Source organism: Acanthochromis polyacanthus, chromosome 18 (genome assembly GCF_021347895.1).
Source record: "Acanthochromis polyacanthus isolate Apoly-LR-REF ecotype Palm Island chromosome 18, KAUST_Apoly_ChrSc, whole genome shotgun sequence".
NCBI lineage: Eukaryota > Metazoa > Chordata > Actinopteri > Pomacentridae > Acanthochromis > Acanthochromis polyacanthus.
Window position 1 is genome coordinate 15,892,481 of NC_067130.1, and position 26,247 is coordinate 15,918,727.

The window sequence follows — 26,247 nt, forward strand, 5'->3', positions numbered from 1 at the left end:
AGGCACCTGGTCCTGATGGCTTCCCTGCTGAATTTCTTAAACAATTCTGGTCAATGTTAGCACCCCTGTTCTTCAGGACAGTGACAGAGATTAAAAATAATGGTTATATAAGTTCACATATGAATACAGCTGCAATTAAATTATTATTGAAACCAGACAAAGACCCTACACTTCCCTCCAGCTATCGACCTCTGTCACTAATCAACACTGACATCAAAATTATCTCTAAAGCACTCGCCTCTAGGTTGGAGAAAATTATCCCGTCAATGATCCACCATGATCAAACTGGTTTCATAAATGGCCGACACTCCACCAACAATATCAGAAGACTTCTTAATCTCATCTCTCTGACGCAACACCACAATAAAGAAGCTATCGTTATGTCACTGGATGCAGAAAAAGCCTTTGACAAAGTCAATTGGTCCTTTCTCTTCGCTGTGCTTCGCAAATTTGGATTCGGAGAGTCGTTTATCCAGTGGATATCAGCCCTGTACTACTCACCCAAGGCTACAGTCACCACTAATGGAATCACTTCACAAAGTTTCAGTTTGCAAAGGGGAACGAGACAAGGATGCCCACTCTCTCCTTTATTGTTTGCGATCTTTATCGAACCATTAGCAACAGCTGTACGTCAAAGCACTGATATCAAAGGTATATGTGCTCTGGAGACTGAACACAAAATTAACCTATACGCAGATGACATTTTACTTTACCTACAAGAACCGAAAACCTCAGTGAAGGAAGTATTTAACCTCATTACAACCTTCTCACGTCTTTCAGACTACTCCATCAACTGGTCAAAATCAATCATATTACCTTTAACAGAAAACTCATGGAATCCCACAGTCCAAACCTCGAATTATTCTATTCCTACTGGCAACATCAGATATCTGGGCATAAATATTTCCTCCAAACTCTCAGAGCTAGTTCACCTGAACTACACCCCACTTTTGGATAAAGTCTGTGATGATCTAAGGCGATGGAATAACCTCCCCGTCTCCCTTTTGGGACGATTAGCTACGGTTAAAATGAAAATATTACCTAAAATCAACTACCTCTTTTCCATGATTCCGTTTAAACCCACATCAAAGTGGTTTCAATCGTTAGACTCTGCCATTGGTAAATTCTATTCAAAGAACAAAAAGGCTAAAATCAGTCTGGCCACCCTCCAGAGGAATAAATCAGAAGGGGGACTGGGAGCCCCCAACTTCATGTATTATTACTTAGCCAACCAACTTCAGTATATCACCAAATGGATTCATCCGCATGTAGAATATAACTCCTGACTGGAACTAGAACAGTTAGATTGTAACCAGATCAAAATCTCTGACCTGCCCTTTATCACTTCTGCCCTTAAACATCACTCCTGCTTCAAGAACCCAATGATTGCCTCCACCTTGTCTGCTTGGTGGAAAACATTGGAGGTCACAGGCTCCCAATTAAAACCCAGCATACTGTCCCCAATCTGGCACAACCCTGATTTTGCAAACAATAAAATAGCTCTTTATTTCAGGACGTGGGCAGAGAGAGGAGTCACCCACCTCCACTACCTTTTTGATGATAACATATTTAGGGCATATACAAACTTATTCCAAACATTCGAAATAAGAAATGGAAACTTCCTCCACTACCTACAGGTAAAGAAGACGCTTACAAGTAGAATTCCATCGCTTCAGTCTAATCCACAGCCAACTGATTTACAGCCACCTGAATTTGTCAAATATATTGTGAAACTGTCTCCAAGAAACAAAAAGAACCTCTCAAAAATGTATAGTTTACTCTCAAAGACAGATTCTATTCAGTCTGCTGGGTCTGCACGCTCTCCCTGGACCTCGGGGTGTCGGCGGCTGATCTCTCCTGGGCGCCTGGCTGGTCCTGGGGGCTTGGGGTGAGTCGACCCCTCCGTTGCTCCCCTGTCCCTTCCTGCTCCGCTACCCTCCTCCTCCCTCCTCTCCTGCCTGCCCGCCCCTCCTCGCCCCTCTCCCTCTCCCGTGGGGGGCCGGTGGCCCTCTGCGGGCGGGTGGTCTGGCGCGGGGGCTGGGTGTTCTCTCTGGGGGGGTGGCTCTGGCCCACCTGGGCACAGGCCTTCATCCTGGCCTGTGTGCCCCCACTGGAGTCCAGTTTCTGCTGGCTGGGGGCCTCCGTCCGGGCCTGGTGCTGTCCTGGGGTGTGGTGGGGTGGGTGGGGTCTCGGGGGCGCTGCGGGGTGGGCGCACTGCGTCCTTGTCGTGCCGGCTCCTGGGTGGGCGTGGCGGCTTGCGGCCCTCGCTTCCTTGTGGCGCGGCCTGGTCCCCCCTTTGGGGTGGGGTGCCGCATGCGGCTGACCTGTGTTGGGGCTATGGTGCCTGCCGGGGCGCTGTTCTGATCTGCAGCTCCCGGGGGGTTCTTGTGCCAGCTGGGCCAGTTGGTTCATGTGGGCCCTCCCCGGTCCCTTGCCTCTTGGCTCTGGGGGCCCTCTGCGTCAGTACCGGTGGTCTTGCTACCTGCCTCCCCCACTGCTTTGTCCTCTTGGGCCGGATCCACACCAGACTGCCTCTGATTGTGCAGTTCACATTTTTCACACCTCACTGTAAATAGCAACCTTTAGGCACATATAGGGACACAACATTTAGGGCCCCGAGGGCAGGTGGGGGTGGGAACGATGGGCACTGTGGTGGGGCGGGTGGCAGGGCTATACGGCCCTGTCTCCCCCTCATCACCCTCTTGCCTGCCTCCCCTGCTCTCCAATCTTTTTTTTTAATGCACCACACACACTCACCTTGGGGGTAGGTGTGGGTTGGCTAACGCCCCCCCAGCCTCCCCACTTTTAATGCACCACATGACACTCAGGGTTACACTACCACGGTGCTGGGATAATGTTTCCCGTTAGGGATCGGGAGACATATTAATAGGAGAATAACGGGTGGGTTTCACCGTTATGGCCTCTCTGGTGGGATCTGGCCCCCATACGGCTTTACGGCTATGGGGCGGCGGGGTGCACCATCATCCGTGTCGCTGTGGCTGGGGGTCCCCGGGGCTGGGGGCCGTGGCCTGTGGGGGTTCTCCTGCGTGTCCTGCTGGTCCCGGCTGGTGCGGTGGCTCTTGCTGGGCTGCGGGATCTGGATTGGCTGTCCTGGTGGGTGCTGTGGCTTTGGCGCGGGCTGGTTGTGTGTGGTGGCTCTATCCTGGTGGGGGGGTTGGTTTGTGTCGCGGGATGTGGGGGCCTTGGGTGTGCTGTGCTCGCCCGGGGGCTGGTGCGGGTAGGTATGCGGGGTGCCCCCCCATTGGCGTTGCCGGGCCCCACTGCTCTGTCCATTTTTGTCCTCTGGACTCGCATTGGGTCCCGGCTCCGGTTCCCTCCGGTCGGCCTCCGGTGGCGGCCTGCCCGGTGTTGGGCTGGTTGCCGTCCCTTCGGCGGGGCGCTCTGCCCCTGTGTCTGGCTTCCCGGCTGCTTGGGGCCGTCGGCCCCCCCTGGGGGTGGGGGGTGGGTGGGGTGTGGGTGGGTGGGGTGGTGGGGTGTGGGGGTTTGGTGGGGGCTGGGGCGGGCGGGGTTGGGGTTTGGGTGGCGGGTGGGTCCGCTTGCCCCGGGCTGCCTGGGCCGGTTCCGGCGTGCTGGGGGTGTTGGTAGCTTCGCCCTCTTGTCTTCGGGGTCCGTGTGGTACATGGTGGCCCCGGTTGCTCTCTGGGGGCGCTGCCCCGTGGCTCCTCGGCCTGTGGGGGGGTGCCCTGTCGGCTTGGCACTGCACTGCTGTGATGGCTGTTCTGGGCTTCGGGGTCTTTCACACTTGCATGTGCATGTTTGCTCAGGTCCCACCAGCTCCTGTCGAGTTCCGCTGTTGAGCAGTGATGGGACCCGCCGGAATGTGCTGAGACTCTCTCCAGAGTCTAATCTCAAACTAAACCCTCTCTCCTTTTCTCTAGTATCTTCCTCTAGTATCATCTGGCCTATTCCACTCTATACTAACATGGCACCCACAACTATGGTGTTTAGTACTGTCTGGCTAATTATTCTTTCATTTATTTATTTATTGTTTGTTTGGTTTTTTGTTCTCTTGTGTATGTGTTTGCTTGTTTGTCTTATTGATGGGTAATTATTAGTTGGGAATAACACAACACCTGATATTCTTCAGATGTAATAGCATTGCTTGCTAGACCCTGTCCCTGTCCATCCCCTCTCGTCCTGTCCACCCCTTTGTTTCCCCTCACATCACCACTGAGGTGTAGCACTGCCCTCCCTGGCTCTTAAACAGGGTAATGTAATAAAAAATGTCAGCTTAGCTTTCAGGGAGGGCTGGTGATGGTCACACGCATGCACTAAATAATAAGATATTTGGCTGCAAGACTAAAATATGCATTAATCTCATAAAGTGTTGACACCCCTTTCATGGAGTTAAACAATGAGAATAAATGCAGACAAAAAAAGAAAAAAAAAAAAAAAAAAAAAGAAATCAGCAATCAACATCTGTAATTCTTAAAGTAAAGCCACCATAGACTTCTAGTCGCACAATGAAGAAGATTTTGTTCTTCCTTCGTAGATTACAGTCTTACTTTAACATAAACATTGTAGGATATATTGTTAAAGCTGGCAAATGTGTCACAATGGGATAAATAAATCTTTCTGTAGTGCAATAGTTCATGTATAACTAAACAAGAAATGAAGCAAGGACTATAACAAAAGCAATAATGTACAACACCTAGCTTTCCAGAACACCTCTGCTCAACCTGTTTGACAGAGAACTAATGTACGGCGCTGGTAGTTAAAGCTAATGACAGAATAAACCACGGGCGTGTTTATGGAGCTGTCAGGAGACATTCATACATAAATCTGTTTACACATTTACATTGTAGGGGAGATTTTGAGGACAAAAATCAAATGAACATAAGGTAAACCATAAAGCTTTACAGTGATGACATGGTTTAAGGTTAATGGAAGACTTAGGGTTGGGCAAGTAGTCGAGTATGACTGTCCTCCCTCTTGGTCCTTGTGGCTCTTCGGGTGGGCATAGAGGCCGATTCTGGACCCAATTATTCTGCTGCAATGTGGGCAGGGGAATGCAGTAGTGGTGGGTTTGGGTTGTTTGGTGGTTGCTCTCTCCTTCCTAAGCCTGCGTTTGTCTTGTGCAGCATGATGGAGGTCAGCGTTGCATTGTGCGACACCCTCACAGACGATGTTTCTCCAGGTCGCCCTGTCGGTTGCCACATCTTCCCAAGCTTTTCAGGTCTATGTGGCATTTCTTTAGGTTTGTTTTTATGTTGTCCTTGAATCTCTTCTTCTGGCCTCCCGAAGCTCGCTTCCCTTCAGCTAGCTGGGAGTACAGGACTTGTTCTGGACAATGGGGGCAGCGATAGTGGGGATGTTAGCCTTTTTGAAAGAAATCAAAAATACCAAACATTTCCCAACTTTAGATGAGAAGGTGTGAAGATTTTCTACATTTATTTGCTCTAACATATAAAGTATATATTTTTCTAATGGTATTCATAATATTAATACAGTCATGGAAAAAATCTTATTAAACCAGACTGTCTGCCCCTACAGTCAAGCATGGATGTGGATCAACTGGGTTTATGTCAGTCTGGGTGGAACATGGCAAAATCAGTTGTGTGAAGGACAAATGAATCAGGTCATACACAGGGCTACTTTTGAAAACGGCCTTCTTCCATCAGCTGGAAAACTCTGTATTGAGTCCAGTGACTGGATTTTCCAATGAGACAATGCCCTTTGCCACATGGCAAGGTCCGTTAAAGCCTGCATGGAGAACCAGAATGTTGGAACCATGACTTGTCCTGCTCGACCACCAGATCTAAATTAAACTGAAAACCTGTGCAAAAGCAAAACGGAGAACCCCAAGCCCGGAAACAAAGCAAATTTGTTTGAATTTGTACAACAGGAACAAGCTGCTGTGATAGCAGAACAATGTCAGATGCTCATGGAGAGCATGCCAAGACCCACGGCTGCAGTCATCAAAAACAATGGTTATGAATCAGTACTAACTCCTGAAAACATGGAATGCATAAAGCAAAGTGCCATAGCTATTAATGTAAGAACTTAAATGACTTTGGTTATTATCTAAAAAACATGGGGAATGGCTAGAAATCAGCTCTTAAATGAAACTCTCGTGAGCTATTTTTATTGTTTTCATTATATTTGTCCCAACAAATGTACCTTTGTTGTACCAGATATTAAAATGAACAAAAAACTGAAGAAAATAAATGTGATCTAATTTTTTTTTTTCCATGACTGTCTGTGTAAATTAAGCTATGTAGCCCCATGCAGTAAAACATGGAGAGATATTTGCTTGATTATGTCTTGAATCTGTCATGTTGAAGTCTGGATCAAGCAAGTTTTACTTTATCTGCAAGCATCTGTGACACCCCTCATCACTAGAGCATCACTAGAGGTGGGAGAAAACTAGTTCTCATTACCTGTCAGGCTTGTCTAACAAAAGCACCTTAGTTTGGTTCAGTGCTTGTTTATTTGTGCTTTAATTTCTTGCTTTACATTTGATGTCCAATAATTGAGTCTCGACTTCTTTTATCTGTGATTGAATAAAGTAAAATAAAACAAAACAAAAAAAGTCCATGCAATAATATGGAACAGTGAATGACTACAGACTTAAGATAGCATATAACTCACTGTAGTTTTACTTTTTTTTTTAAGTCCAAAACCCCTAATCTAACCAAATCCAGTTGCTTTTCTTTCTCCATCTCACTATATCTCAATTACTTTGTCAATTAACACAATTTGCCCAATTATCTCTGAATTATTTTGTCCACTAGGTGTCTCTCATGTCATATAAACTGTACACTCACCTTCCGCTTCATTTTGTCCTCTGCAATCCTGTACCGCTCTGCCAGAAATTCTACTTTCATGAAGCTTCTGCATTTTCCGTTTTTGTTGATGTTATGAAAAAGGTGATAATTGTACTCTATGCTGCTTACTGAGGCATAATGGGAGGTGGTTTACTCGAGTGAATTACATTTAAAGGTGTTCCTAAAATACTGTCTCTCTCGTGTGTGTTTATAGTGTTGACAAAACACTAGGAACACTTTTAAATGTAATGCACTCCAGTACACCAGCTCCACCACCCACAATGGCTTTAACAATAAACATAAACTAGAATTTTCAGAGCAAAATGGAGAAACTTCGTAGGATAAAGTAGGATTTATGGCAGGGCTGATGTGTTGGATTGCATTAGATTTCACTGGTACCAAAAACAAAAAACAAACAAAAAAAAATTGCCCAGTGAGACCACATGAAGCGATAAAGAACTTTTTCTTTTCAACTAAGTACACTCTACTATTAGATTACTTTCTGTTTGTCGGCATGAATCAAATTATAGTAATTCATTAAATTTTTTCCCAACAGCCACCATATAAAATACCTTTATGAGCATTTTCCCTGCAGATTATAGGTAAATAAACCAATAAATGAACATTACCTCTTAATTAACCAACTATTTAATAGTGAATAAATAGTCTCTCAATGCAAAACTAGATACATTTATATTACAACTGACAAGTGTGGGCAAAAAAATCATCAAACATATGGCATTTTTACTCTGCAGTGACAGCACCCACTGTTTTTCTGTTGGTACCATGGTTATTTCTGTGTTCAGTTACAAATATAATGTATTAAAAGTTTTGTTTTTAGCGAGCAGAAGGGTTTATGGTTCATTTTTCCACACAGAACAGGAGTGACAACGTAAAAGAAGGCTATTAATCGGTTTGTTTTTCATTCATAGAACTCCTCCAGCTCCAGTATTTAGTCCACTAGATGTCCCTCCTCTCCCACATATGAGTTACTTGCTGCCATAATGACTTTTTCTTCATAATGTGCTTCTTTAATGAACAGTGTGCCACCGTGTCCGTCATATAAAGCTGCGGTGAGAGCGTCATTCTGTCTTCATTAACAGCTGATGGGAAGAGGAGCTGGATGTGAGTGTGTCCCAGCGCTGTAATCACCACAACACAAGCCCACTACACATAAAAACAAACAAAATAATTACATTATGGCCTCAAGGGTCCACTGATGAGTTAGCCAAATGTACTGTCAACAAGGACCACAGATGTGACTCACACAAGATGTTCAGGGATAAAATTGGACTTCCCGTTCCCGGATACCCCGACCAGAAACCACAATGCCTTTATAATCCTATAGGACTTAGCATCGGGCTGCTGTGACTCAGTTCAACTTTATGGTGTTTCCTATATGTTATTGTTTTTAAATGTGTGACTGTAGTTTTTTACAGTCTTGATTCCACAAAGGATGACACAAACAACAGCTTTAATTTTCTCCTGGCTCCAGTCACAATGCTGGGTGGGTCTTGTTTTGTCTTTAAAGCTCAGCAGGGAACAACTGGACCATTACTTGGACCGTAACAGTGTGACCTGCCATCACCTCCTGTACTGTGGTGATAAGTCCATCATTACTGAGGTGTTTATTATTCACTTAGGTAGTCCCATTTAAAGCTTCAAATCCACTACTTTAGGTAGATTTTACATAACAATAAGCTTCAAAAATACTTCTTTATTTACCCAAAGTACCAGCTGGCATGTAGGGAAATTAAAAACTTCTCTGTCTCTATCGGTCTCCACAGTTCATTTCTGGTCTTAGATCATCCTCTTTAGTGTTTCCCCATCGGTATCTATTATTATTATTACTCCACCAAAGAACACAGTGGAGTCATGTGATGATCTGCAAATGTTTGTCCGTCTGCTTGTCTTTCTGTGCGCAAAATTACTCAAAAACTTACAAATAGATTTGGATGAAATTTTCAGTGAAGGTCAGAAATGACACAAGGACCAAGCGATTAGGTTTTGGCAGTGATGCAACTTATACCCTGGATCTACAGATTTGTCAAAGATTTCTGCATCATTGTGAGATAGCAGCACTACGTCACTGTAATTATGACAACAAATGAACGCTATGTCAGCTGCCTGCTGACAATCACATGATTGCGATCCTACTACAAATCGACTGCTGTGGACTTATCGGGACTTATCTGTCAGAAATAATACAACTGAGCTAAAATACAATACATCACTAAAGATTAAGACAATCAGTACCATGGCTAAACATTTCTACTTTGAAACTACATTTAGAAATGACAGCCTCAAAAACATGGATCAGAATCAGTTTACAGATGTTTGGCTGTATTACTTCAGTGTTACAACTTGCCATTGTGCAGCATGGAGATGTTTCACAGAGTTGTAGGTGAGCTGGTGTTCTCGAGCTGCAGGCAGCTGAAAGGAGTGAATGGAAGAAGAGGCAGCGATATTTGCATATTCTAAAGTAAGCAGCAGTGTGGAGTGTGTATAGTAGTGTACAAACTCAGATTATGTAGCTAGAATGAAGTCGGACTAGAAAAGTAGTATAATACACTATAAAAAGTTTAGCTGTAATTTATTAAAACATTTTACTGTTATTTTAGAAGTTTTTCATGTTTTTTTTTAAATTTTCCAAATGTTCACTAATAAAATCAGAATGAAAAAATATGAATTTGCATATAAACTGTAAAACACAGGCCAAAGCGGTAAATAATGCCCACATCAAAAATCTCCATATGCGTGAATAGTAATTTCTTCTTTTACAAAGATTGATCGTAAAATTCCACAATCTGTCCTGTACTGAAATCAGTCAAGAATATTGTCATTTTCCAACCTATTTTACAAATGTCCCTGCTTTGCTAGACTACAGAAAAATATCAAGTGAAATCACAGAAAAGTAGTGTTGACTGTAAAAACTAAAGAAAAACTGTCCAAAAATGAGCATTTCACAAACAGTAAGCTTTTCTTTCACAGTAGGTGACATTGATTTACTGTATTTGTATCTGTCATTACTGTACAGATATTTGCCATAATTATTTTACAATCATCACATGTTTCTGTTTAATGTATTTTTTGTACTTCTTTCTTTATTTTTCTTTATTATTTTTTTTTTTTACAGTGGAGCAGTTATGCATCTGTGTTGTCCTCTAGGGAGCATAATCTAGGCTTTACATCTAAGCCATTTTAAGGCAAGAAGAGATTATTTCCATGAAAAAAAAACCCTCTAATATGTAGCTTTGATGCACAGAAATGAGATTTTAGCTGTTTAATCATGGGCTTTAAAATTTTCAGATGATTACCCCACTGTTCAATACATATATGAGCAATATTACTCAGTATATGGCAACAAAACATTCATCCTGTGACCCACTGGAAGGGACGCAAGCATTAAACTATAAAGATTAAAACATGCAGCTGGATAGAAAGTAACCATGACTTGTTAAAACAGTGGAGTGCTTTTTGCATCAGTCAGAAGGTTCATATTGAGTGCAGGGCTTTGACCTGTAATGGAGAACCTGTAATTACATTAAAAGTTTGTGGGTTTTTTACTCAAATAGATGATCAGAGCACTTTGTGCACCAGAGAAAAATACCACCAGTTACTTTCTTTTTTGGAGGGGCGGGGTGGTTTGCGCCTTGGGACATGCAGATCCTGCTGCTCTTTGTCTCTCTGCTGCCTGCACGAGGTGACGATCCTCCCCCTTCCTCGCTGTAAACACACCCATCGCTGAGGAGAGAGGAGAGAGGAGTGGGAGCGCAGAGGAGGACCGTCACACCGGAGCGGAGCAGCTGGAGGAGACACCTCCGAACATCTCGGCTTCATCCTGCACCGCCAGTCCGATTCTCATCTTCGTATTTACGTCCAGCACAGCCTTCGAGGATTTGCCCCGAGCTCAGCGTGAAGCAGTAAAGCGGCATCTCAGCCAGCATTTCGGGAATAGCCGAGGAGTTCCACTCCCCCGAGCGCACGGCTGCATCGTGGCTCTTTCAGAAGTGGCATGTTCGAGGGATACCGCGGGCACAGTTGAACTCCTGCTTTCACCCAAAGAGGTAAAAACTACCATAAATCACCCCTCGATTATAGCTTTACATTCTAGTACCTTGAGAACGGCTGCGTCCTATTCTGATGGAAACTCCAGGCTGGAGCACGGAGAGCGCAACAGAAATCAGAGAAAAAAATGTTTATTTACATGAATATTATGTCGGTGTTATCAGTTACAGTGTATTAATTGACCAGTGCTGGTCTGGTTTCAGTCTTTTCCTGTCCTCAGCCCTGTGGACTTGCATGCTCAGGGTGTTTTGCATGTTTTAAAGGCGACATCAGGTGTGACTTGCCCTCCTCTCTGCCCTAATGTGATATTTTCCAGGATAGTTGGATGTGTGTGTGTGTGGACAGCTGGTTCCAGGTTATCAATTAGATTGAGTTTGGAGGGTGATGCACATCAATAGCTGCAGCTCTTCCCTCTTTGTTTTGCATCTTGTTTCATCCCCCCCCCTCCCTCCCTCCCTCCACCAAGTGGCAGATGTACAGAACTAGTTCCATATAAGCCTGCTGTTTACTTTTGAAGTGCCTCCCTCCCATCCCTCTTCCTGAGTCCATGGTTGACTGTGAACACCTGGCAATGATTTTGAGCAGACTGCAGCCAGCCAGGCCTCAGATCCAGTCCAGAGGCTGCATGTGCATACCTCTTTTTCTTTTCTTTCTTTTTTCTTTTTTTTTTACTGTGTGCTTTCTGAGTGTGGCATGTAGTATGAGCTTTTCTGGTGGTGCGCCTGTGGATCTGGTTTCTGTGAGGGGATGAGGATGACAACTCAGCCATCCAGCCAACCACACACACACACACACACACACACCACACTACTGGCATCTTTTCTTGCTCTCGGGGCACTTTGGCGCGATCAGACCGACTCTAACAGAAGATAGCCTGGGAAGCCACACAGATCAGAACAACTTAGACAACCATGAATACAGATTGTTGGGATTAATAATGCTTCATTTTAGGGCTGCAGCTAAAGATTATGATGGTTTCATATCTTTAATACTAAGTCTTAAGTGTCTAAATGTCTTCTTTATTAAACGTTTATCAAGAAACATTGAAAAAAATGCCTCTTAGGACTCCCCGTTTCCCACAGTGATGTCTTCAACGTGCTTGTTTTGTCTGACAGATAGCTAAAAACCTTCAGGAATGCAAGTTACTTTTATGTCAGACATACACAAGCCTGAAATTGTCACATTTTAGGAAGAAAATATGCAGCATTTTTCTTGCGTTATTGCTTGCAAAGGAAGTGAAATGATCAGTAGATTATCCAGATATCTGATTTTCTGTTCATATTTCCAAGACTCTTTCTGTATTTATGTGGTGTTTGCAGTGAAGTTATTAAAACTGTCCTGAAAATAGAAAAGAAATACAAAAATTAAGCCAAAATCGAATCGACCACACAGTCAAATAATGAGCACGACAGGTATCGGTTGACTTCAGGTCTGAAAAAAAAGTGAGCCGAGTCATGAAAGCAGGCGTTTGAAGTTCTTGCTAATTGTATTTATTCATTGGTGTCATATAAATGTTAACATAACTTTTCTTTTCTTTTGAAATGTTTGCATTTCCTCTGTATACTGATGTGAAACATCCCAAATGCTCGTTTGGCAAGATTACAGACGTGTAGCAAAGATGTGGCTGAAAAATCCCTTTTGTTTGTCCTCATTTAGAGCAGAATAAAGACAGACTGCCGCGCGCAATCAGTCGGTTGAGAAAGTTGTCAAACTAATCTCAAACTTCCCTGTAATCTTCCGTATTCTTTCAAGTAATGAAAGTTTGGAAACATAAAGTGTTAATGTCTGCCAGACGGCCGTCACAGAAACTTGTCACAGGATGTTTAAATGAACGCTGTGGCTGTTTACTGGATGAAGACAGATTAGAGCGACGCAAGTAAAGTAAATTTAATTCCTCCAGTAAGCTGAGCTTAGATGGTTTAAGGTGAAGGTTCAGAAAGGACAAATAGATTTACATTGCAAGTAGGTTAGTCCCTGTTTTTGCATATGACTAACATGTAACATATACAAGAATCCATGTACTTTGAAATTATTTTTTGCATTGGGCTTTTGCAACTAATGCCAGTATCAATCTTTAGTGAAGTTAAAGCGTTATTGTTTATGAAGATTCCAGCATTGCTTTTCAAAAACTAGTTTGCTGCTTACATTGAAGACTCTGCTTAACTCCGCACCACCATGTGCTCTGCTACATGTGCTGCTGGCTGCTGAAAGTATTGCAAACAGTGGATTCTGACAAACTATGTGATGACACCATTTCTTTTCTGCACTATACATGAAAAGGAGTTAAGATACAGATATACCTCTTATTCCAGATTTGGTAACCAACAGTATCAAACAACCACACAAGATAAATGTTGAACACAACCAAATTTGTAACAAATCTCGAGTCTATAGCTATTTAAATTAAAGTCTAAGTCTAAAGTCTATTTAAATTATACAGCTCTAGCTGGTAATCCAGGCTTTATCCTTTAATATGCAAATGGTTTAACTCTCTGGCTTGATGCTCTTCTGTTTGTTCACCTTCCCTGCACTCACTGTATGTATGTGTGAGCCAGCTCATTCATCTGATAAAATGCAAAACTTAGATTATACAAGCAGATCACCTCCACTATTTGTATGCAGCAGAAGGCAGTTTAAAAGGATGGTGGTAGGAGAATAAAACAGCACTGCAGCATTTCTGATTAGCATTATTTAGGCACCGAGGCAACAAATAAAGTAAATTAGAAGTTCACTCAAAGAGCACAATCCTCCACCAAGGCCTTGCAGTTTTTAACCTAATCCACATGGGAATATGTGTTCTTCCTTCACCCATAGTCCACCTCTCCTGGAAGATTTAGTCTTGCTGACACGCAAACATACTTTCACCTTGACTCTTGCCTTGGCGGGAGACTAAATTAAATGTCATTATAGAAAGACTAAACGGTTGAGTCAATGATACTCTTTTAGACGTTTTGAAATTCCTGACTTAAACTGTTATCCGGACAAGACACAAAAATGTTGGCATTCCTGAGAACAAGGCCGTGTCATGGCTTGCCATTATCAAAGCGAGATAATGGGAAGGAATGACAAGGTCATTACAGAGAGGAAATGACTGTACTTTGGAAGCTAGAACACTAGCATTGAAACAAAAGATTTTAGACAAAAGGGCTACAACAGTGACATTTACCTGTTATCACAGCCTCAGTTAAGTGTCAGCCTCCTTTTAATTAGCGTGTTATCACTCGCCCACCTGTGGGCAGAGAATTACCATGCTGTATTATTTAAAATAATCACCACTGTTCTTGTTTTTAATCATTTTACTGACTTCCTGCTGGATTAATTTAAGTGTTTATCAGCCTATCAGCTCCTGTGCCTCAGACCTGGACGACTGAAGGTTACATTCATTAACATGCTAATTACTACCATATGCAAAACCTCTCCAGTTTAGTGCCTGACTTATGAGGAACACTTATTCAGATCAAGCAACTTAAGACTTCCCATTAGAAACCCATAGTTGCAGTGTGTGCAGGTGTTGGAAGCGACATGTGCAGGTGAACAACTAGGTGAAGATATTCTCATTATAGCTGAGCCACAGGCCAAGAGATGACAGGTTGCCACTGTTGTCACTTGTGGAATGCAATCAATCCTGTTGAACCGAGCTTGTAGTTGGTCATGTACTGCATCAACTCGTGGGAACTATTCGTCCTTTTATCTCCTCTAAGGAAATGACAAAAACTGTATACTTAAAAATGGCCGTTTCATGTTTTAAAGAGAGGTTCAAAGTGAATAGATTCCTTTCTAAGACTGGAGTCAATCTGAAATCTGTAGGAACACCAGAGCAACAGCAACTTGCGCTCGCTTCACAAAAGACGTTTCACAGGGTGTTTACCGTCTTGGTTCATGCAATGTCATCTATGAGTCATTTAGATTCACAATAGATTAAGAAAACAGGAATTTGCAGACATGAGAAGCTGTACTGTGCACAACAGCACTCAATGCTTACACCGATATGCAAACATGCTCAAAGTGACAACATTATTTTGTTAAAAATGGTACAATGATTATTTTTTTGCAAGTATTCGGCTGCAAATTTTCTGGATGAATCGACATTCTATCCAAAAGTTTGAGACATTTCACTCAAAATCACAAATGTCAATTTCATGGCAATGCTAGAGAAAAAGCCAGAGGCTTACCAGAGTCATCCTCTGGGCATCTTGAACATCTGTGCAAAATTCCGTAGCAATTCATTCAATATTCATTGAGATATAAAGCAAAAGGTATGAGTGACACTGCTCACCAGAAATCCCCACTGGACTTGCATTTGTACCTGCAGGGTTCAGGCTTGATTGCCTATTCATGAGACTGCATTCTGAGGATTTTGTAGCAGATGATGCAACTTATGGAAAATGGAAACTGTCCTCTGCTCTCTGCAGCTCGGTTGTAGACGGATCGTTTATGACATCCAGGAACTTTTGAACTCTCTGTGTTGAAGTGAAATCTATCTTTTTGAATATCAAACACCCACCACCTGTAGGTTTGTAAAATGTTGTCTCACTGAAAGAGCTCAGCCTATTTCACACACAATGGATTGTATTTGTGAGAAGCTGTTAAAGGCAGGAAAGTATCAAAACGAGCAATTGTTTTTCCCAAAATAGAAATACAGATAAAGTTAGTGCTGTGCAAGGATCCTTCATAAAACTCTCCAAAGACAGAATTTATTAACCGTTTTTGGTATCCTGTGCATAGAAATGGAGAGTAGAGGAACAAGCCATGCTGCAGGAGTGTTTTGAAAAGGTTTTATGGATGTTTTCAGACTTCTTTGGCTTCAAAACTTTGGAATCATTGGAATTTATGGTAACTGGCAGGTTGAAAGCACACCACATTCGCAGCTGTTTGCTGTCAGTGAGGAAACTACAAGCAAGCGCCGTCTACCTCAAGCCTGTTTTGGTACTGAAAAGGCAGAATTGCAGGTGGAGTGGGTTTAAGATTACACAATTTTCTATCAAATTATTCCTCATTGTTTGCACAGACCTATAGGTTCCGGAGCAGGCTGGGGACTGTCTGTTCGAGGAATCTGTCAGCTGTAGATTTCCTGAGTCAGTCAGGGACTCAGCGCCTCTGTAAATAGAGTGCAGGAGGCACTTGACGTGTCTAAAAACTGGTTGGAATGAAAGTGAGCACAGGGCGAGGACAGTGAAGATGGGAGCTGTGTGCTCTGTGAGGGGAGTGGAGTAAATTCAGTGCATTTCTCAGAGGCTTAAAAGAGTCCTGCTGTCTCTTTCTTTCCTCTTTTCTTTGAGTTCTCTGCAGAGGGACATTTACTTGTAAATCATGGCATCTCTGAAAGAGGAGGATTAGCACTGCTCAGAGCTTAAAGTGGAAAATCCTTCCGTATAGCCTCTGCAAGAAGACAATTGTTATCTGCTTGACCTTCATAACGCTCAGATGTGTGCTGTTTTGTAATTTGCAATCACTTTATCTCTTTCTAAATGTCTTTCTCTTGGGGAGGATTATAATTCCTTCCCCGAACGTGCACGTTGTTCATCTTATTATGGATATTAGGGCTGAATGATGGAATATTTCCGTATCAACATCGTAGAGTGTGTATCTGCAGTATTCACTGTTGGGGATGACATTTGAAAAGCAAATTAGGCCCACTTTATTGCTTGATAGGAAACCAAATATGGCTTTTTTATGACTAATTGTGAAGACAAATGATCTAGTCTTAGAGATAAATTTTGCCTTATTTACAGTAATTGGCTGCTTTTGCATAAACGTTCCTTCTACCTTACAAAAATTAGTGGATACGTTAAAAGGTTAGCATAATCACTGTGCTATATGCTATTTGAATTTAGTAGCAAATACATGGTCAGAGAATAAGAAGAACTCTGTATCCTGGACCGTTCATATAAAATGCATTAAGGAGAGATTTTTCTTTTCTGTTTCATTTCAGGATTCAATGAAAATGTCCGTGTGCGTCCATGAGAACCGGAAATCACGAGCCAGCACTGGCTCCATGAACATCTACCTTTTCCACAAGTCCTCCTATGCCGACAGCGTCCTCATGCACCTCAACTCACTGCGGCAGCAAAGGCTCTTCACAGACGTCCTGCTTCATGCCGGCAGCCGCTCCTTCCCCTGCCATCGCGCAGTGCTGGCCGCCTGCAGCCGCTACTTCGAGGCCATGTTCAGCGGTGGGCTGAGGGAGAGCCAGGCCAGCGAGGTTGACTTCCGTGACTCCATCCACCCAGAGGTTCTGGAGCTCCTGCTGGATTACGCGTACTCGTCACGTGTGGTCATCAATGAAGAGAATGCAGAGTCCCTATTGGAGGCTGGGGACATGCTGGAGTTTCAGGACATTCGGGATGCCTGTGCCGAATTCCTCGAGAGAAACCTTCACCCATCCAACTGTCTCGGCATGCTGTTGCTGTCTGACGCCCACCAGTGCACCAAGCTGTCAGAGCTCTCCTGGGGCATGTGTCTCAGCAACTTCCCTGCTATTTGCAAGACTGAGGACTTCCTCCAACTGCCCAAAGACATGGTGGTGCAGCTTTTGTCACACGAAGAGCTTGAGACTGAAGATGAGAGACTTGTTTATGAAGCTGCTCTCAACTGGATCAACTACGACCTGGAAAAGAGGCACTGCCATCTCCCAGAGCTCCTGAGAACGGTCCGCCTCGCCCTGCTGCCGGCCATCTTTTTAATGGAGAACGTCTCGACAGAGGAGCTGATCAATGCACAGGCAAAGAGCAAGGAGCTGGTGGACGAAGCTATCCGCTGTAAGCTGAAGATCCTGCAGAACGATGGTGTCGTCAACAGCCCGTGCGCTCGACCAAGAAAAACCAGCCATGCCCTCTTTCTTCTGGGTGGGCAGACTTTCATGTGTGACAAGTTGTACCTGGTGGACCAAAAGGCCAAAGAGATCATCCCGAAGGCTGACATCCCCAGCCCCAGGAAGGAGTTCAGTGCCTGTGCTATTGGCTGTAAGGTGTACATCACCGGAGGGAGGGGCTCGGAGAACGGCGTGTCCAAAGATGTGTGGGTCTACGACACTGTCCACGAGGAATGGTCAAAGGCAGCACCCATGCTCATCGCCAGGTTCGGCCACGGCTCTGCAGAGCTGAAACACTGCCTCTACGTGGTTGGAGGCCACACTGCAGCAACCGGCTGCCTCCCAGCTTCTCCGTCAGTGTCACTCAAACAGGTGGAGCAGTTTGACCCTGTGGCAAACAAGTGGACCATGGTGGCACCTCTGAGGGAGGGCGTGAGCAACGCAGCAGTCGTCAGCGTCAAACTCAAACTATTCGCCTTCGGAGGAACGAGTGTCACCCACGACAAGCTGCCGAAAGTGCAGTGCTACGATCCACAGGAGAACCGATGGACCGTGCCCGCATCTTGCCCGCAACCGTGGCGCTACACAGCTGCTGCCGTGTTGGGAAACCAGATCTTTGTCATGGGCGGGGACACAGAATTCTCAGCATGCTCTGCTTACAAGTTCAGCAGCGAGAGCTACCAGTGGACTAAAGTGGGCGATGTGACGGCCAAGCGGATGAGCTGCCAGGCTGTGGCGTCAGGAAACAAACTGTATGTGGTGGGTGGGTACTTTGGCACCCAGCGGTGTAAAACTCTGGACTGCTATGACCCCACGCTGGATGCATGGAACAGCATCACTACTGTGCCATACTCGCTCATTCCTACCGCTTTCGTCAGCACCTGGAAACATCTCCCCGCTTGAATCCCAAACCCTCTACCTGTTCCCTCTACATAAGGTAAGCTCAACCTTTCATGCGTCTCATGCCACTGATTTGACATGGTCTTGGATTTAATATGCCCTGTGGTCTTAGGACGTGAGAAAAGTTGTAGTTGGGTTCCACAGGGAGCGGTGTGAAATTTGATAAATTGCCTCAAGTGACTTAAAATTTGAAAAATCAAAAAGAATCAGGAGAAAGAAGTGAGCTTGCAAGTCCTCCACAGCTTGAGGCTATATTATCCACTAGCACCACAACACACCCGAGTTTCTGACTGAACTGTCAGTTGTCATGTTGCATTGTGGATAGTGTGAGCACCAGTTTTTGACAGGGGAAATATATGATATCTCTGGTTCTGCTGCATCGATTTTGAGCCTTTTTTTAAAACTCTCCATCATGAGTCCGACAAAGTCATATGAGAGCAATGCTAAATCACTGGAGCTTAACGGATTTTGCAGTTTATTCCATAAACAGATGATTTTCAAGTGCATTATTCATGCCCAATAATGTATTTTTTGCTTCTACATGAATTATATTGGGATTCTCAAGAAGTTTAAAGAAATAGATAGCTAAATGTCAGCTTATATTCTTTACTCGCATTTGACATAAAACCATGTTTGACGAAGCTATGTATTGATGCGGCGCTTTTGAGTATAAGATATAAACTTTCTAGATACAGAAAATTAATAAAGTAAGTAAACTTGATAATATAAGAACATTCAGCCCATAAAACATGAATGTACTGTAGCTTATGTTTGCATTTCTTCCAACTCACAGTGTATACTCACAGTGTTTTACTCATTAATGCTCGGGTTCTGACCTGCAGTGTCAGGTCAGATTTTTAGAATAACAGAGATAAAAGCGAGATGGATGGATCACAGCAGAGTAGGGGAGGAAGATCTAGAGGAGGGAGGCTGGGCCAGTAGGGGGAATTGATAGGGATTTGTGTGCGTTAGTTAAGTGAGTTATGTGGCTGTGGGGATGGGCCGAAGAACAGAGAGGGTAATTGAAAGAGAATAGGATACTTTTATTGCTCCTGTGGGGGAAATCTCTCTAAGAGGGAAAAGGGGGTCTGCCAATTAGAAAAGCCCCACACCAGCAGGCTACAACACCCTGGCGAGGCTAATCCACTCTCAGTCGCCTTCCTTTGATGAGGTTATGGTCTTTACACTGGGCGAGAGTGAGGCTGCCTGCGACTCACGCAGTGTCGGAAACCATTCATCATCGGTGGAGGTGACTGAGAGAAGTGGCAGCACGGGAAGTGAGGAGGGAGAGTCGTGGAGCGAGACAGCGTCCGTCCTCTCAGCCCAGTCAGACACACATCATCCTTGATAGCAGTGGTCCCGCTCTGAAAATTTACCGTTTAACTGGATGGTCTTCTCTGCTTCCATCCACGTCCTCTAGGCCATATTCTAACCCCGCTCTCCTGCTCTGATGATAAACAGGCCGGACGTATGTGGAGCACAAGTAGTCAGCTGACAAACCTGATCATTCTACAGGCTGCAGGGTCACCGTCACATGGCACGATCTCCTGACCGACGCTCCCACACAGAGCCATGCAGGCAGTCCCTTTCATTTTCTTGTATTTTTTGAGATGGCTTGCAGCCCTCTTCTCCTGAGAATGCAAAGGAGGGAAGTAGAGTGACTCCCCAGCTGTCCAGCTCTCACAGGCTCCCATTCGGTAATGCCAGGAAACAGCTCAGAGCAGCTTCACTGCTGCAATGCTGTGATGTTCTTCCTCTTTACAGGATGAAATATTTTTTAAGACTTATTATTCCCTTTCTTTTCAGTGACTCATCTCTGAAAGGAACAGACTACAGTGAAGGTTTGAACTATCTCTAAGCCAGTGCAACACAGTGCTCGGTGAAGTGAATAATCCTGCCACTAATTTAATACAGAATTTGTTTTTTGTGCGCCTGCCTGTCATGGCAACTGACAGTCTACTCACTGAACGTGGTGAAAAGACGAAATGTGCAGGAATGGAAAAGAAGGCTGACTGTTTAGGAATGAAAGGGGAAGGAAGTATGTTAGACCTCACAGAAGGAGATTGTAGCTGTGAGAGAGAAAAGAAGTTCTCTCAGTTTTTCCCAGGGGAACAATTCTAACTTGTCTGAGATTCCTGCTTTTCAGAGTTGTTTTTTATTTTTTTCCTGGGGAAGCTTTTAGTGGGGGTAAATGGCACTGACAAAATCAAATAGCTCGACAATGTAGAGCAATGTTCTTGAAGTTGATGGTGCGGCCATATTTTCCGGATGACTGGTGATTTCAGCACTAGAAATGGATTAATGAGTTTGACTAAAAACAACTTTCAGAGCAGGAACAAGTCACATTGCCCAATCTGTATAATCTATGTGCTCTTGATGATGAGAAAATTTGACTAAATGCTTCTACATACACTTTAGCTTCATGTGGTTTCCAATTCCCACAACAGTGTTTAAACAGTTTCAGTGATGTCATGTGCATAATGTTGAGGGAATAGCTTGACATTTTGAGAAATATGCAAATTCGCTAAATGAACTATTGATTTAACTCCAATGAATATGCAAGTGTGCCTGGCTGAGCAGAGCAGGGTTCAAAGTCAAATGTTTAGTCACGCCTGGAGTTATTGATTTGGACTTAGTTTTTGGGTGAGCTTGTTTCTAAAATCATAAACACCTAGTGGCATGCATTACTTGGCTAACTACAGACGTCCTTCCACTGCAGGAACACAGGACAAGCATGACGGGGTGTTAGTTTTTGGTTTCAATTGCAAAATAAGATCCCACAGCTTCTCTTCCAGTGCTCCCAAACAACCACTAGTTTCTAGACATAATCCCAGTTTTACAGGAACAATGAAATGGCAGATTTTACATTGTTCATGGTGATGTTTGTTAGAAGAAGATTCTTACTCAATGAGAACATCAAACGGACAGAAAAAGTGAGCTTGTCATCTCTGAGTTTAACCAGTCAGTGTCAGATCCTGCCCAGCAGTTTTCTGGGCTGCTAAGACCTATCAACCCTGGAGAAGGTACTCTTTCCTTCCCACCACTGAACCTGAAAAAGGTTCTATATGGATAGTTCTTGGGGGCAAAACTTGCACAAAGGTCCAGGCTGCCCTAAAACAGCCTGCAAAATCTCACAGTAGAAAATGACCTAATATCGCTACTCATCTTCGCATTGAGTTCAAGTCATTTTTACTGCTTTGTTTCCATCCTAAAAGCCCCAACATTGACTCTTGTTGCAAAACTATTGTTATCTCTTTCCCATTCTGTAGGCTGCAGCCCCATACTCCTCTAAATATGAAGCTACAGTCAGCAGCCAATAAGCTTAGCTTCAGTTCCAAGCCAGCAAATAGTCTGACACATAACTCCCTTTCAAAGTACAACTTTTCATTTTTATACCTCAGTATTTGCATGAATTAAACAAATTTGCCAATTAGTGAGCTTTAGAGGTCCTGGTAGATGGATTTTGTGAGTCTTAGATGAAGCCAGACTGGCTGATTCCCCCTTTTTTCCAGTTATGTGCTAAGCTAAGATAATCTCCTGCTTCGAGCTTGGAATTTAGTGTATAGTTATAAAGTGTGATCTAAATCTTCAAAAGTCCAAATGCTCTAAATAAACAGGTGGCAGTGAATTTGAGTTAATCTCTGTAAATACGAAGATAAATTAGCTCATTGTGGAGTTCAGACTACTTTTGATTTTAATTAATACCCTTAGAAATGTATTTCTCTCTAAATGCAAATATGAACCCAAGTAGAATCCACTTAGTTTACTTTCTTAGTAGTTAGTTTTCTGGATTTTATACAAATTAACAAGGGATGATCATTGCAACCTTTAGGCAGGCTGAAAACTGGTCTTCAGGGTTTAGTTCTTTGCTCATCACATGCATGTCCTCTGGCTGCCACAGCATGGGAAAGGGCCACCTCCAAACAGAGATTGCTGATGATTCACATTAGACACATAAAGGGCTGCCAAGCTTGTAACCATCTGTGCTGCACAGATAAGTACATATTAAGTAAAAGCTTTAAAAATGGTAAGGTCAGAGTGAAACTCCAAGAGTAAAATGCAGATGTGGAAAGTGTAGTGAGCTGCGGGGGAGATAAGAAGCTGGACCAAGGCCAGAATGTAGTGAGGAAACAAGAGGAGGATGATTTACCAAATCTATCTGTCTAGCAGGAGATACCGAGTGGACGCATTAGCATGACCTGTGTAATGTAATAGAATATACTATCTGTACAATAAAACGCTCCTTATGTGATGTTTATAGGCTTAAATTGCTGTTTGAACTCAGTGTGTGAGGTGTTGATTCATTTCTTCGGTGATTATTAAGGTTGTAGTTGTGCTGGTGTTGTATTATATCATGAATAAAATGCAATCCAATACTACATATGTCAACACAAATGCATGTCTCCAAAGAGCTGAATCAACAGGGTAGAATTACAGAGCTACTGCACTGGCTGGTGTAGCACAGTACAGGTGTTAATTCTATTTAATCCATCCTGACTCTTTAAAAACACTATAGAGGTGATCCAGAAGATTTCCTCATGATCCTTGCTTCCCTCCATGGGTGTTATTTTCTGCATCTTTATTCTTCTTCTTTTGAATAATTAATGTCACCTTTAAACCTGTTTGCTTTCAGGCATCTCCACTCGTCTTATTAGCGCGTTTAACGAGTCATTGTCTTCTCCTCCTCAGATTTCCCCGTTTTGCATCATCTACTGGTCTCCCGACTTGTGAAGAAGCACACATCCTCTTCCTCTAAAAGAGACACTGAGCAGTGATGTACAGACACCCGCATTCATCTCGACGTCGCAGAGAGCCAGAGACACGGACGCTTTGCTGGAATGATGTCATCTCTCGCTTCTGAGAAGGAAGCGGAGACGTGCAGTACAACAGTTCACGCAAACAAACCAAACAAACTGCTGCTTGTTTCATGAGGCACAAAACTCCGACCTTGTGGACACCCCGTGTGCGCTTTCATGCCGCCATAGGAGTTCTCCCATTTAGTCATGACAGGCTTGTCAGGATGTGCATTGATGTTTTTCTCTATAATAACAACAAAAAGGAAGAAAAAAATTACTGTATAGCATGATGGATGTTCTGTTTAGATGGAGGGAGGGGGAATGCAATGATTGGTGTGCTACACAACAAAAGCAACTCAGTTTGACTGAATTTTGAAAAAGGCACAATGAAGGAGCAAATCCCCCCCTCTATCCTTTAATAAGCTCTTCTGTTTGTATCTTCTTTTACTTGTTTCAAACTTCTGTGACACAGCTCCGACACAGAAAACAGACCTTTGAGTGTTCCTCTTATGAAGGCTTTGGCAGTTTGCTGTCACTTGGAGTCACAAGGTGTTGATGACCGACACCAGCTGAGGTTGAGGAGGATGGAGGAGGATCTGTGCGTGGCCCGCGGGGTCGAGGTGCCTCCGGGTCACGACCTTACATGTTTGCTGTTTTGCAGTTACGCATTGACGCCCGCTGTTAACCACGCCGCTGTACACAGAGGCAGCGTTCGGTGTCGGGATTCAGACGGAACACTGTCACACTGAGCTGTATACTTAATGCTGTAAAAGACCGGCTGTGCTTTCTGTTACTCTGATAAAAGCAGCGACTCGCTTGCTGAGTCATAGCTGAACGCTTTTTAGAGCATGTCCACTCATAGTGATTCAGTAAAACTGGCATGAGCTCTCCTCTGTGGTCACAGAAATCTTGTCACCTTAACATAAACTGAGAATCTATCAGTTTCCTCTTGCTGCAATGTAGTCTTAATTTATATGGCATATGAATACTCTGTTATGTTAATATGTTTAATCCTATTTATTTCTTCTCTGCCTGCATTCATATGTGAATGTATGTTTGGGTTGTGTCATGCATGGCCAGGTGTTGTGTTTTATTTGATCTCAGTGGGGCTGCATTTTGCACAGTTCAGTCTTCTCCCAGGAGGAACTTGTTCTTTTAAAAGACACAGAGGTGCATCTCTCCGGGGTTTTCAGTTATTTCAGAGCATGGATGGATGAGGAAGAATGGCTCACATTACTGATGGCGTGAAGCAGTCATGTGTAAGGTCATAGGGTCCCTAACCAAATAGCATTGAAATAATAATCGTTTTACTTCTGATAGATTTAACCTGGGTCAAAACTTGCCTTAAATAAACCTAATTGAGGCCCAAACTGTACTAATACAACAATAAATATGAACCGTAAAGACTGCTAGAATGGCGCAGTATGTGACCTGTTAACTACCAGGGGTGTCCCTGACTTGGTTAAGAATGCCACAGTCTTTGCAGCTGTTCCAGGGACAGCTGCAGGACTGTCACATGTGCTAACTTGGCACCTCGGGGCGTCAACCCACAGTCCTCTTAACCATTAAGTTTGAGAAAGAGTTCAGTCCAGTAAGCTGTGCATTGTTAAGGGCAGACACCGCAGTGCTTTTCACCATAGTGTCATTGATGCACATAAAAACCATAAAAAAATATATTGCAAGTTCCTGAAGACCAAAAAACAGTGAATGTCTTAAAACACTTGCATAAGAAATACTTGGCAACTCTAATCAGTGTTTTGTCTGTGTGTCTGTCTCGGTGGCCTGAACATTGACGTTTTACAGTTGAATATTAATGGAATCATTGAATTTCAATGTAAGAGGTAATGTTTTGGTGGAGTATGTACATATTTTTTGAAAATGTCCTTCCTTGTGGACTGGAGAATCAAATCAAATCCTTGGGGATCAAATGGTAAACAACCCCGTAAATTCCACTTCAGCTCCTTAAGCCACCCAAAAGTTCCTTTTATTGGCAATTTCAGGACTTCTCCGGAGACCGTTGTGGCTCCGTGATGTTGACCTCATCCAACCACTGAACACAGAGCCTCTGGCCCCACCAATCAGATAAGAGCATTTCTTTCCCATAGAACACAAGTTTCCCTGGCAACAGTGGGTAATGAATGCCCCTTCAATTTGCGCCTAATTGCTGAGTGGCATTTCCCATTTCTACTCTTGCCCTCCTCTTATCCTCTGTTTTATCTGGAAATCCGGCTGGCTCAGATTCAGAGCTCAGTGTCTCGCTTCACCTAGTGATGTAAATTAGACAGAAAAACACTGTCGGTGTGCATCAGTTCTTTTCGTCATGTAAGAGTTTAATTTCTATTTTTTATGGCATTATTTTGTACATGTGATTTTTTTCACAATGTGAAATTCATGGCTAATAAACATAAGAGTTTTTTCCTCTTGACTGTAAAGCATCGCCTCGTGTTTTTTTTTTGTCCCTCCAGTATGGAGATAAATTGTTCTTCCTACATGTATAAATATAATAGTGCCGATTAAAAAGGGAAAAAGCAGGTTCAGCACAGCGTAGGGTGCTTTCTCATTACTGCATGTTTCGCATATTTAGGCAGCTTTGGAGTGAATTCAGCAGCCTAAGTGTCCTGAGGTATTTAAGGCAGTATATCATGCGTACAGCCTTTGTTCTGTGGAGGAGGGACTGAAATCATCTTATCTATGCCTCTGGCTTCTAAGCTTCCTGCACAAGAACAGGCAAAACACAGCCAGATACTTTCCCTTTCTCTGTCAAGTCACCTTGGCAACGGCAACCTTTATCTGCAAACTGTGGGGGCTGGAGGACAACATGAAATCTTAAAAAGCACCTCTCTCTGCTCTCCTCCCCCCCTACCCTCCCTCCCTGGCCTGCCTC

The 26,247-nt window shown here is 43.5% G+C and overlaps 1 protein-coding gene across 1 annotated transcript; it reads left to right on the forward strand.

Annotated features, from left to right (window-relative positions):
* The first annotated feature begins 10,483 nt into the window (after nt 1-10,483).
* Nucleotides 10,484-25,795, forward strand: enc1 (ectodermal-neural cortex 1). Its single transcript, XM_022193079.2, has 3 exons — nt 10,484-10,855; nt 16,789-18,604; nt 23,257-25,795. The coding sequence occupies exon 2, from the start codon at nt 16,795-16,797 to the stop codon at nt 18,568-18,570; it is 1,776 nt and encodes a 591-aa protein (XP_022048771.1). The 5' UTR covers nt 10,484-10,855; nt 16,789-16,794; the 3' UTR covers nt 18,571-18,604; nt 23,257-25,795.
* Nucleotides 25,796-26,247: the final 452 nt, after the last annotated feature.